Genomic DNA, 13,347 nt, shown 5'->3' with positions numbered 1-13,347 from the left:
GTAACAGTATGAATTATAATAAAATAATGTTGATTTTTAATTGAATACAACCAAATGAACTTTGTAAAATTAATACAGCATATTTTTTCTCAGTAAATGTAATTAGTGATTGAGTTCACTGTTAGATTTTTCATGGCATTTTATTATGAGTTCATTATATTAAAACCAGTTTTTAAAACTGCCATTCTTTTTAAATAAAATTTCCATTTAACTACATGATTTTCTGAATCTTTCAATTAAAAATATACTGCTTTTCTTTAATGTGTTACATTTTTCTTCCCTTTAAACATTGCAAGTTAATCATTAGCTGTTGAAATAACCTATACCAAATAAACTGCCTGAGAAGTATTACTAGCTTACTTGATATAAAGTATAATTTTTTTTCACATTAAATAGATCATTGAAGTTGGACTTTGTGAAGTTTTTGAATTGATCAAGGAGACACGATTTTCTCATCCATCCCTGTGCCTCAGGAGTCTGCAAGCTCTGCTTAATGTGCTGCAGGGTCAGCAGCCAGAAGGCCTCCAGTCAGAGCCCCCGGAGGTCCTAGGTAAGAGCTCAGATGCATTGAATGAAATGTTTGAATGTAAATAGCTTTTCTTATGAAGTACATCCAGCAGTTTGAAATGCAGCCTTTAAGTATTATACTCAGATATAAATATTATGTTGCTGACTATGTTCCACTGGTGTTATGGCTTAAGAGTTAAACTATTTCTTGATTATTATGATATGGGGAGGAGAAAAAACAAATTCTTGGAACCCAAAAATAGTCCTCAGGCCTTATAGTCACTATTACCTTAACTAATTCTTTTTTTTTTTTTTTTTATTATTATTTTTATTTATTTATTTATTTGTTTGTTTTTGTTTATACATGCACTGGGTACAGTCAGAAGCGCGGGAGGGTAAGAGAATTCACCAGAGCCAGAGCGGGGAGCAGAGCAGGCAGAAGGACCGAAGTACACTGCTGAGGGGAGCAGCGGGCGGCAGGAGAGGTCTGCGCGCCATGTGGGACCCTCCTCAGGTGGCCGGGGAGCAGCCGGGGATCGAACCGGCGCCACAGAGGCCACGGGCAGCTTCGCAACCCAGCGCTCAACCGCTGCGCCACCGGGGAGGCCCTTAACTAATTCTTTTAAAACTGTTAGTTAAAGCAACAACAAATGTTGGCGAGGATGTGGAGAGGAGGGAACTCTCCTGCACTGTTGGTGGGAGTGCAAACTGGTCCAACCACTATGGAGACCTGTGTGGAGATTCCTCAGCCTACTAAAGATAGAGCAATTCCACTCCTAGGTATTTACCCAAAGGACACAGAAACATTAATTTCAAAGAGCACCTGCACCCCTATGTTAATAGCAGCACAATTTACAATAGCTAAGCTTTGGAAACAACCTAAATGCCCAAAAATAGATGACTGGATCAAGAAGGTGTGGTACATAGACACCATGGAATATTACTCAGCATTCAAAAAAGATAAACACATGCAATTTGCAGCAACATGGATGGAGCTGGAAGGGATCATGCTTAGCGAAATAAGCCAGAAAAAAAAAAGTAAAATACCGATGGTCTCACTCATAGCAGGAATCTAGAAAACTTAAATAAGGGATCAGGAAAAAGAAAAAGAATAACTACAAGAAAGAAAAAAATCAAAATCAACAAACAACTATGAACCAGAGACACAGTTGGCAGGGGGGTGGGCAGAGGAGGGCTTGGGGTCAAAATCAGGGGGTTGCAATTGTGTGGGGAATATAAAAATAAAAAAAAAATTTTAAAAACCCCATTAAATACATTAATATTTGCTTTCTCTAACTTCATATGTTATTTTACACAATCAAAGAAGTAGCAAAAAAGGGAACAATTAGTTTCTAAACAGAGACAGCATCCTTTTTGTATTCATCATAAATAAAAATCTATTTTAGTTATGGGTAAAGCTTCTGAATCAGTAGGAACTTCCTTTAAGTATTTGTGTATTTGAATTTTATGAATTCCCGCCTTTCATGCCAGTAATCTAGGCTCAACACAGAATCACATAAGCAAGGTAGGAGCTCTTATTTAAAAGTTATTTAGGAATAGAAATAGAGATGGAAGCATATTTTAAAATTGGCTAATTGCTATTCTCTAACACTAAGCATTGACCTTCAAAGACAGTTGAGATTGCTTGAGATTTCAAAATCTCAAGCATTAACTTGTAATTTGTATCTAATACAAGTTTCTGATTCAGTAGGATTGAGTGGGACCTAAGAATTTGCATTTGGAATAACATTCTGGGTGATGCCAAAGCTGCCAATTTGGTGACCTTAGTACTGATCGGAACTAGGGTTTGATTCTCTTTTCTATTCTTGGCTATTTGGATTTTATTAGATCTATATATGATGGCCTAATTGCAACCTAATTGTCTGAACCATGTCAGATTATTTTTGATCATGTATAGTGATTAGATTTTGTGTTTGATTTTCTGTTGTTTTGTTTTAGTAGGGAAATAGGGATGTTAGCCATAAAAACAAACTGAAGATTTCTTTAAAAATACCCTCCCCGCTTATTGAACTGTTGATACCAAATAAAAGCTGTCATGTTAAGAAGCAGCCACCATGTTGGTTATTGATCATATTACTATTGTACTGCACTGCTTGGCTTCACAACATTTTACCAAAGAGGCTAATTAATTAAAGAATATTTTGCTAGTTATTCTGAACTCTGACTTGTCAATTAGCAAATAGTTGAAGTATTTAAATTGCCACTAAAACCTCTTTACTGTTCAAAGTTTCTTACTTTGAACAACATGTTTTTCTTTCCTCCTGGATCTTTTACCATTTTGTTGTCTTCTATTAGTTATTATATACTTTCTTATGTACCCAGTTTGTACATAAATAGTCCCTTTCCTTTATTCTTTTTCAAGTAACGCTTGTTCTTAGTACTGGTTTTTTAATATATAATGTGTTCCTTAGCTTAATCATCTGTCTGTTAAAACTTTGACCTGATTAATTTGTTTATTTTCTTGTTAACCGCTTCAAATATTGCTATACTATTTTTGGTCTCTTTTTACTATCCTTTCAGTGCTTATGGTCTCTCTCTGCTGTTTTTCCATCTTTCTAAATAGAATATATATTATCAAGTATTCACTTAAATGTAATAATAGTATCTCCTGTGTTCTGAGGTAAGAGTACATGGGATGATTAATAAAAACATCATTGCTGTTATTAAGGATTAGCATCTCTAACAGTTGAACACATGTGATTACAAATGTGGGTAAATATATGGGGGCAAGTTAGAGTTCTGAGACTATAACAGGCTTCCTTAAAAATAAGAGATTTGAAGGATGAGTAGGAAGGAGTTAACCAAGTTTCTAGGCAGAAAGGACAACATGTAGTAAGATCTGAAACAGGCAGAATGATGACTGGAAAAAGACCGACTGGAATAGCAAAGTGAAGGGAGGATGCAGTACTCTGTCATAAGTGAAGAAGGAGTCAGGGACTTGATCATATGGAACTTTAGGGATCATGTTAAAGGAGTCTGGTTATTGTTCTAGGAGGAATGGAAAGTCACTATCTTCTCAGACTTAAAAAAAAATTCTGTATTACATAGTGCTTCAACAGCTTTCTTTCACTTGAATTTAAATTTTCTGATGGTGAAGATACTCATTGTCTTATTTGCCAATGTAACACACCAACCTGGCATAGTTCCTAATATACAAAGAGAATTCTGTAAATATTTGCTGATTAAGAGATAAATGGGCATAATAATAATAATAATGGAAGGAAAAATAAACAGAAGAAGGAGAAAATAAGTGATGGAGGAAAGGAAGGACAGTTGACGTGAAAAGCAGAGGGAAGGTTAGATAGAAAAAAGGAAAAACTAAAGGATGTATAGACAAATGAAGAAAAGGCAGGAAAAAGAAAAGAGAGAGTAGTAGGAAGGAACTAACAAAGTAAATAGATTTTAGGTAGAACGTCAGATTTTAAAAATCCTTTAAGATCTTTTAAAGTCTGGTTTTAACAATTTTTTGGCCACAGGGCACAAAGTGAATGGTAGGAGCTAACTTATAAACACATTTTAGTAGTCCAGTTAGGAGGTGGGATAGCATGGATTAAGGAAGAAGGTATGTTTTCTGTTGACTTCGAGGTTTTTTCTACAGTACAAAATAAATCACATGCTTCCACTGTAACTGTGACTTGCAATTGTGGCAGCAATAAAACCAGCATTTATAGTAAAGACATTATAACGTGTTTTGGATGTTGTATTGTTTTACAAATAAATGCATAATTTCCAGAACACTTAACATTTTAGAAACCTATATTCTTCCCTATAAAATGTAAAATAAGTCCAATGAATAAGTCCATTACTTGATAGTATTTCCTGAATATGTGACTGCTTCAAGGCAAGTTTTTAAAATGATTTTGGACAGATTCCATTTCTTCATTTACAGAAATAAGCAGTTGAATGAAATGTTATCTAAGGCCCTTTTTATATAAATATTCTACTTTGGGGAAAGAGGATAACAAGAAAGGAACGAATGAAAAGAAAGTCTCCTAGCTGCCTTGAAATTTTTTTATAATGAAGCAAAGTATGAACAAACAAGTACGTATGTCCTTCATGTTGAATGACTATAATTGAGTTCTATTTTATCCACAGAATCTCTCTTCCAGCTCCTTTTGGAAATCACTGTTCGAAGCACTGGAATGAATGACAGCACAGGACAGTCTCTGACAGCACTTTCCTGTGCTTGCCTCTTTAGTCTGGTGGCTTCTTGGGGAGAAACAGGAAGGACACTTCAGGCTATCTCTGCTATTCTCACCAACAACGGCAGCCACGCTTGCCAAACAATTCAGGTATTTCATATTTGTAGCTATTTGGAAATTTCTAAGATGCCAAGTTGCAAATTTCATCTCAATTTCTGTCAATAAGAATTTCCTGCTTACTCAGAAGAATGGTTTTTGCATATGCAGTATAATGGTTTGGTTTGTTTAAAGTTGATATAGAAATAATTTTCATTTTTTTGGGCTATTCTACATGTGTGTTTAACTGTAGTATTAAGTGAAATTTAAGAAAATGAAAAATTCACAAGTAAATGGAAATTTGCTAAAAACTCTGACATTTCTAACATGCTCTTTGTCTTATTACACTGCCTCCCTTTCTTTGCATTGTCTACTCACACCTCCCATCTTGCCCTGAATTTTCAATAACGTAATGTCTTCATAGTTTCTAAATATCTGTTCCCTGTTGAAAGAGTAGGATATGGTAGAATTCTACTATAGTTTTGATTGGTTTATTATAGTTTTTTGTTTTTGAGCTATTTAACTTCAAATACCACATTTTGTGCTTTTAAATATCTGATTGTGAAACAGGTTTTTCTCCTTTGTTAATGGTGGGGATTATAATCCTCCCTGTAGGTAAATTTCATGTAATTTTTTTGAACTATTCTGGAAATTTAGTAAGAAATTATAGTTTTAAGTCTCTGTTAGGTGCTCTTCTCTGCCCTTGGACAGCCTACAGAACAGATGGAAAAGCTGCCTCTATCCTGTTATCAGCAGGGCAAAGATAGTGAACGGGTGACTTAGTCTGTGACTTATTCAGTGATCTTGAACTCTCCTTGTCAAACATGTGAGCAGTCCCTTGATTCTAAATTTCAATTTTTATTTTTTCCCTCTTCCATATCTGAAATCTTTTTTTCCTCTTTACAAACTATTTATTTTGAAGTTCCCCTAATGCAGTTGTTTTCAAACTGCACTCTGCAGGTGTGCTTTGGGGGTTTGGCAATATTTTAATTTAAATGTATGCTTAAAATATAGACACACAAACATTCAGATATCATTTATCAAATAAGTTCAAACACATGAGCTTATTAGGCATACATGCAATTTATTTTCATGTAGGATTACCCCAGCAGATACAAGGTGAGATCTAAATGGTAAGTTGAAATTGGCCGGTCCAGAAGGTAGATGGGTTAGTGTTGGGGCGTGTAGAGAGAATTTTGGTTAAATGAATGCTGAATGAATACACAGATTTTTATATTTTGAAAAATCATTAATGTTAATGGTATTAGGGTATTAACAAAGCAGAAGAGAAACAAGAAATTTTATTTCATTTGTAGAAGTACTACTGTTTCCCTTATACTTAATTTTATGCTTTATTATCATGAAACATTAAAGATTATACATATCTTACAAGAGGTATCATTTTGGCTTGTACACAACAAATGATTTTTTTATGTCCAGGATTCATACATTTTACTAATCTTAGCTTACAAAACATAAAATAATAGTTTAAGTTTCCTGGTGCTTTGGAAAATAATGGATATTTCAGTGTTTTTGGTCAAAAGCCATAAATTAATATCGTTTGGATTTGATATTTTTATCTTGGCCTGCTTGAGGTTTGCTTTTTGTAGTCAAGGCACATTTTGCTGATGATCATTGAAGGAAATTTATTTTCTTATTAATAATGATGTATTACTAAAATATTTTGTCTGTTTTGTGTTTCAAAGACAATTAAATATGTGTTTTTTTCCCCTTCTCTTTCAAATAGGTGCCAACAATACTGAATTCACTACAGAGAAGTGTCCAGGCAGTGTTGGTGGGAAAAATTCAAATTCAGGACTGGTTTAGCAATGGCATTAAGAAAGCAGCTTTAATGCACAAGTGGCCATTAAAAGAAATATCTGTTGATGAAGATGATCAATGTCTACTTCAGAATGATGGATTTTTTCTTTATCTCTTATGCAAGGATGGATTATACAAAATAGGTTCTGGATACAGTGGAACAGTTAGGGTAATGTAATTCTTTACAGCTTTTAATCACAGCAGAAGTTATATCCATACTGAATTGTGTTTTCTTCTTGCTTTACTTTTAGAGTACCATCTAATTTTATTTGGTAGTATTTCTTTAAAAGTGGTGAAGGAAACATGCATTAAATGTCATTCTTTCATTTGTGTTATTTTTCATTGATTATTAATTATGAAACTGTTGAGAGACTAACTTTTGTTATTTTACAGGGGCATATATACAACTCTACATCTCGCATCAGAAACAGAAAAGAAAAAAAGTCATGGTTAGGGTATGCTCAGGTAGGAGAATATCCAAAATCAATTTTTTTTAAACGTGTGACTTTGGACAGTTAGTTAACTTACTTTATCTTTTGATATTTAACTGTAATTTGAAATTAAGAGTATCTTCTGTTGGATTTACCAAGTGAACCTCTAGATAATAATCAGAAACCACCTTTGTCATTACCATCTCTGAACTGGTAATATTTCTATGTCTTAAGGCCCAGCTGTTACCACAAACTCCTCCATTCTGAAAAAACTAAACCAAAACAAGCCCTAAAAATATGTCTGCAAAATAAAAACTGCTAGAAGGGTGTGGAGAGGGAGGAGGGGGCCCAATGACCTAGGGTAAAGGATTTATGGGTACCTTGATGGTGAGGGTGTTCTGGTAATTTATCTGAGAAGGGTGAGCCTTTTCCCCTAAATCAAATACAATGTTGTAAACCAATGTTACCTCAATAAAGAAAAAAGAAATTTAAAAAACAAAACCAAAAACTCCTCCATTCTAAGTCTATATCAGTGTCTTCCAAGGAATAGTGTTTGGCTTGCCCAGTATTCAGTATTTAACTGCCCCAGGGAGGGTGAGAGTATCACTACAGACAGTGATAGCTTTCCTAATGCTGTGATCCCATCACCTGAATGACTTGGCTAAATGAGTGTCAGCAACTAGATTCATCACTCCTCCTCCCATAGAGAGAAGCAAGTGAATGATGAGCAAAGGGCCAGAAGTATTTGTTTCTATACTATCCCTTCCTGAGAGGTGAAGGCCAAGCTTTTTTGTAGATGGATATAAAAAAATAATGCTATGGAAAATACATTATTCAAAAATATCGTGGCATATCACTTCATTTAAGACCACTTCTGTGTTCATTTTGAAGTATTAATCTAAATAATCCAGTTTTTCCCCCATAAAATATTGTTAAAATAACAGTGGTCATTTTAATTATTTGGTGAATAATTGAACAATTTTGAGCAAAATATGTGTAGTTTCTGTGTAGTGTATCAAATATATGTGAGAAAATAATAGGATAACTTGATACCCAAGTTGTACAATTTCTTCCCTATTAAAGTAGACCATGTTCTTGTAATTTTAATCTTTAATCTGTTTTAGACATCGATTTTGATGTATTATTTCTCAAAAAATTCTAATGCTGGCCTATGCGGTTTCTTTTCTTGCTTGGTTGGTAATGAAGAAATACTTTAATACACAACATAGCAAAAATTTTTTGTTGTCATCAGGGTTATTTATTGTATAGAGATGTGAATAACCACAGCATGACAGCCATAAGAATAAGCCCTGAAACACTGGAGCAGGATGGTACTGTAATGTTACCAGGTATGTTGCTGAACTAGTCATTTATTTTCTTCACAGATGATTTTATGAGATCTGCATGTCAGGTCATATGTCTAAATTATTTGCAAGGAATAGTGCTTGCTTACAGATAGGTTTAAATTTTGAGAGTCAAAACATTTTGTAATCTATACAAAGTTAATGCATGTGAGGATCACAGATATCAGAAATACAGTATAAAGTGTTTTACTGTTTGTTTTCAAATTATCGCCATTCTGCAGCCTGATCTCTTCATTTGCATCCCAAGACTGTGTCAACTTTTTAATTAGAAAGATGATGTTTCTTTTTTGCTCTTACTAAAACCACATCAATGATTCTCTTATATGATAACCTGATATATAGAACCTTCTGGTATATATAACAGTGCCCGTTGGGTTTTCCTCTTTATTTTAAAGGGTTTTGAGAGAGATTTTAGGGTCAGGATTTTTTTTTTAAGTTCCATGATTTAAACATTTTAATAATAGTCTGATAAGGCACTTTGGACAAAAATTCATTTTGCTTTAAGTTCATCTATCACTCAGATCACTGTGCTGTCTAAATGCTAAGGCAGTGGATCTCACATTTTGTGGAACACTGGGAAAATACATAAAATGTTCTCCATTTTCAGGTCTTTGAATTTCCTTATGTCTTTTATGCTTTCTAAAGGAGTTTATTTACACTAAAATCTTGAATGCTTAATGTGTCTATCAAAGACATGGTAAACAGCAATACTACTTCTTTGCACTTGGCTACCTTAAAATGATTGAGAACTACTTCTGAAGAATATGTTGAAATGAATTGCTTCTAGGATGCTTGTTAATTTTTAATAATTCTTATAAATTCATCACACATTTATTCAGTGTACATGTATGTACAAATTACTGTACATAATACCATGTTAAGGAGTAAATACCACATTTCATGTTTGTTTTACAAAGAAAACAAATCTGGAAAATAGATGACTTACTAAAGCAAATTTGTAAATAATTGTTTTCAGATATGTCTACAGGGTTTTTAAGTCATCACAAAACCTGGGCCACAATCATCATGACCACCACCACTACCACAATAAATACATTAATAATATGTGCCTTCCATATATATATACATATAAAATATATTAAAAAAATCAGATTTACTATATTGGTATCAAAATTAATGATAACCACCTTCCCATATTTAAACATTATTAACATATTGACGTGTATTTTTCCTGTATATTTATGTACTTATGTATTTGTAAAAAAGTGATCTTAGGCCACATAATATTTTTTTAACCTATCCCTTTTACTTAATGTATTCTGAATATATTTCCAGGCCATTAAATAATTTTCTACATCATTTTATTGTTATAAAATATATTCTGTTGATATATATAGTGAAAGTTCCTTCCATTTTTTCCATATAAATTACAGTCCATTATAGTGAGCATCCCTATTGCTCTATATGTAAGTGATTTTAAGATGATGTCCTGGAAGAAAAATTACAAGACTCCTTCCCTGCCCCCATATGCCAACAGATGGATATTATAGAAAGGATTTACTTCTGTAAAACCCTAATCATTTAATAGAGATTGTGATTGAAATGGTCTTCCTATAGGTGTTTTATTTGTCCTACCATGATAGAAACTGATTTGTTAATGTCCTTATTTACTTCTTTACATCATTTTTAGTATATACAATGCAACTTTTAACAATGCTAGTATGGTTTTCTTTGTTTTATAAATATGTATCATATTCATGGTGAAGAATGAACCAGACTTTGGGAGGATAGCCCTATGTTGCCTCTTCTGACCTGGCAGATGTTGTTTGATACTTTCTTGAAGATGCTGTGTTGTAGCATCACATGATGGATAAAGAAAGGAGAAAGAAAATCTTTTTGAAATCACACAGCAGGAAGACTCATCCTCAAGCCTGAAGAAGTCTGTTGTCATTTTGCCATTTCTTTCACCTGGACTGTGATTTCTTTAATAGTACTCCCCCCACCTCCCCATGCCCACTCCCAGGGCAATGCTGCTCTGCAGCTTCTCCATTAAGAAGGAGCAGAAGTGAATTGTCAGGTTCATACTTGGCAGTGAATACCATGTTTAAAATTGACATAAATCTGGTAATTCCTTGAACTTCATGTTCGAACTTGTTTTTTAATCTATTTTATAAATATTTCAACCTAGTATTGATGAACTGAAAATACTTTTTCCCCCATTAATTGTCATTTTAGCTTTTTTATGTTGACATACCTTTTATTTTGTATTCTTAAGTCATTTGCTCTTCATGTCTTCAGGTTGCCTGAGATCATGAGGGTTTTTGCTACTCTTCTTGCGCCGCTTCACTCCTCACCCCTGCATTTATCTGAAATTATAATGAGTTTTTCTTCTTTGCTTTTTAGTTTAAAATCTTACTGCTTAGAGCTTGAGAAGCATCTTTCTTGCGCCTCTTTGTATTCTGTACAGTGGACTAGGAACTCTTTCTTTCGATTTCTCCTCTCTTTGATTACCAAGTGTCTTGGGCTACCAGTGGGCCTTGTCTCCCAGTTTCTATTTCCAGTTTGTGAGCACTGAATTCTCTATTTGGTAAGGGTCTGCCTGTGTTTTGCGTATTTATAATAAGGAAGTATGCTAGTATGAAGCTCCTGGGCAAAGATATGGAGTAATCCAACTCTTTTGGGTGGGCTCCATTACTGCATTCCAAAATAGAAATTATGTTTTGTTAATTCAGGTGCAAATAGACATGAAATACTATTTTTTTGGTATTATGATTAATGGAGAGATTCATCCTAGTTCTCTGCAGTTATTTTGGGAAATGTGTGTGCTTTTATACTTGCTTGCTGAACATTTGTTTTTCCAAAAGGATACAGTTTATACTTAGATGTTGATTTTGCTTGTAGTTTCATGTTTTTTAGCAGCAATCACTAACACATGTCCCAGTGGTCCTTCTGTGACACTGGTATCCCTTGTAATTGCCTTGTGTATTCTTTTGATCAAAGTATATAGTGCACTGTTTCACAAAGATCTATAGAGTATCTACAGAATTGGTATTCTAGCCAAAATATGTGATGACTTATAGAAAAAAGGAAAGATCTGTCTATTCTGTGAAGGATGAATTTTTAAAAAGTATAGAGCATGGTAAGTGCTAGAAGTTCTGGTAATAAACATTGAACTGCTAACTGGAACTCTATACCCAGTTTTGAATATTATCTATGTGATAAAGCAAGGGATATCTGTGTTGGACACCATAGGCTCCAAATACAGAAGGTTTAGGTCTATCTGTATTTTTCTGTGACACTAATGACTGTGGTGTATGTCTGAGGATAGAGTGTTGCCTACCTTGCATGTGATTGTATTGAAATGATTATAACCAGTATTATAGTGTGCTCATCATGGTGCATGTTTACTATCAGATTGTATCTAATACTAATTCATTTTGAAGTTAGGTGTGCTCTCAGGTCCTTGATTATGGAAGATTTATATTTGTAAACAGGAAGTGTAATGAATGTTATTAGTTCAGTTTTTCAGTTTCCACTCATTTGTAATTTTTTATTAAAAAGCACAGTCTCCCTTTGAGTTTAAGTTTATCCTTATTGCGTGGAGAACTCTCATTCTGACTTCAACAGAGGAGTAAAATCATTTTGTAAGGTGTTCCTTTTGTAATATAATTACTTTTTGTTCCTTTTGCGCAGATTGCCACACTGAAGGTCAAAATATTTTATTCACTGATGGAGAATATATTAATCAGATAGCTGCTTCAAGAGATGTAAGTAGTACTCTGAATCATGAATAGTTGGTGTAAATGGAATCCTTTTCTCTGAAAGTATTTTGTTTTTATTATATAATGTACAGAGCCATAAAAGACCCAATTTTTGCAACATAATACTATGGATATTTTATTTTTTTTAGGATGGCTTTGTTGTCAGAATATTTGCCACAAGCACTGAACCTGTGCTACAACAAGAATTACAACTTAAACTAGCCAGAAAATGCTTACATGCCTGTGGTATCTCACTATTTGATCTGGAAAAGGACTTGCATATTATAAGTAAGACTGTCAAATAAGCCTTTCTCCCATATTTTAATTTTGTGTTTATCTACTTTTTAAAAGCTAACATTGTGTTTTAAGCAGTGTAACTGCTATTTTAACAGCTCTTTTGTTATTATTGTAAAGCACACATAGGAATTAGTATATGTGCTTGAAAATGAAATACAACCTTTAGGTAAAGTATGATATTTGAAGATGATTTTAAGGAAGTGACAATTCTCCTTTTTCATTTTGAATAGAGCAAAAGAAAATAAACTTATGTGTTTGATAAGAACTATAGCTATATAGTATTTTTGGACATAACTGTGTTCCATCTTTATTCAGTTTAAAATTTGGAAACTTCTTTTGTAGATATTACTACAATAATATGCATAATTCTCTCATTGAAATTTTATTTGAACAGATTTTCAGGATAGTCATAGTTTGTGAAATGGTAATTGGCCTAGCTGACAATCTTTTATTTGGTCATAGAAATATAGATAACTGCAGAGTATTTTCTGGGCCCAGCATACTTTTGGTGACATAGTAAAAATTAGGAGCTCTAGTTCTCACTAGGGTCTCTGTTTTGGTTTGCCATGCTACTCTAGATTTAATAGTGCCGTTTTTAAACTGTGGGGTTTTATGCAAAATCCATCTTTTTTGACTGTTTCTCATTAAGTTTAATAGGCTTGAACTGTAGTGTTTTAATTTGCATATTTTATATAATGTTTTTATAATTCTTTCATATAAAAACATTAAATTAAAATTATAGTTTTTAAATTTTAAAAATCCATAAATGAATTAATAGCTTGTGCAATTAGACAAAATTATAAAATTGGCATATATAATTGCTTACAATTTTACCATTTGAAAGTATGCATAGGGATCTGTTTGTGTATATGCAAACGTATTTATTCAGATTCATGGAATAGCTATATGAAATGTTCTTTTGTGGGAAAATCATGAAACAGAGAAT

General features: G+C 33.4%; 1 protein-coding gene across 2 annotated transcripts in view; it reads left to right on the top strand.

Annotated features, from left to right (window-relative positions):
- MYCBP2 (MYC binding protein 2) overlaps positions 1-13,347 on the top strand; it is a gene marked incomplete at both ends in the record, with an annotated part of 205,740 nt that overhangs the window by 32,560 nt on the left and 159,833 nt on the right. For both annotated transcript variants that reach the window (XM_084234986.1, XM_084234987.1), the window contains 7 exons: positions 397-550; positions 4,624-4,820; positions 6,514-6,756; positions 6,981-7,052; positions 8,271-8,367; positions 12,037-12,110; positions 12,254-12,392. In XM_084234986.1, coding sequence (XP_084091112.1) covers positions 397-550; positions 4,624-4,820; positions 6,514-6,756; positions 6,981-7,052; positions 8,271-8,367; positions 12,037-12,110; positions 12,254-12,392 — 976 coding nt within the window. The remainder of the gene's footprint in view (positions 1-396; positions 551-4,623; positions 4,821-6,513; positions 6,757-6,980; positions 7,053-8,270; positions 8,368-12,036; positions 12,111-12,253; positions 12,393-13,347) is intronic.

The sequence above is a fragment of the Talpa europaea genome, assembly GCF_964194135.1.
Source record: "Talpa europaea genome assembly, chromosome: 6".
NCBI lineage: Eukaryota > Metazoa > Chordata > Mammalia > Eulipotyphla > Talpidae > Talpa > Talpa europaea.
Note: the sequence above shows the minus strand (reverse complement) of the source record. Positions and strands in the feature narration are given on the sequence as shown.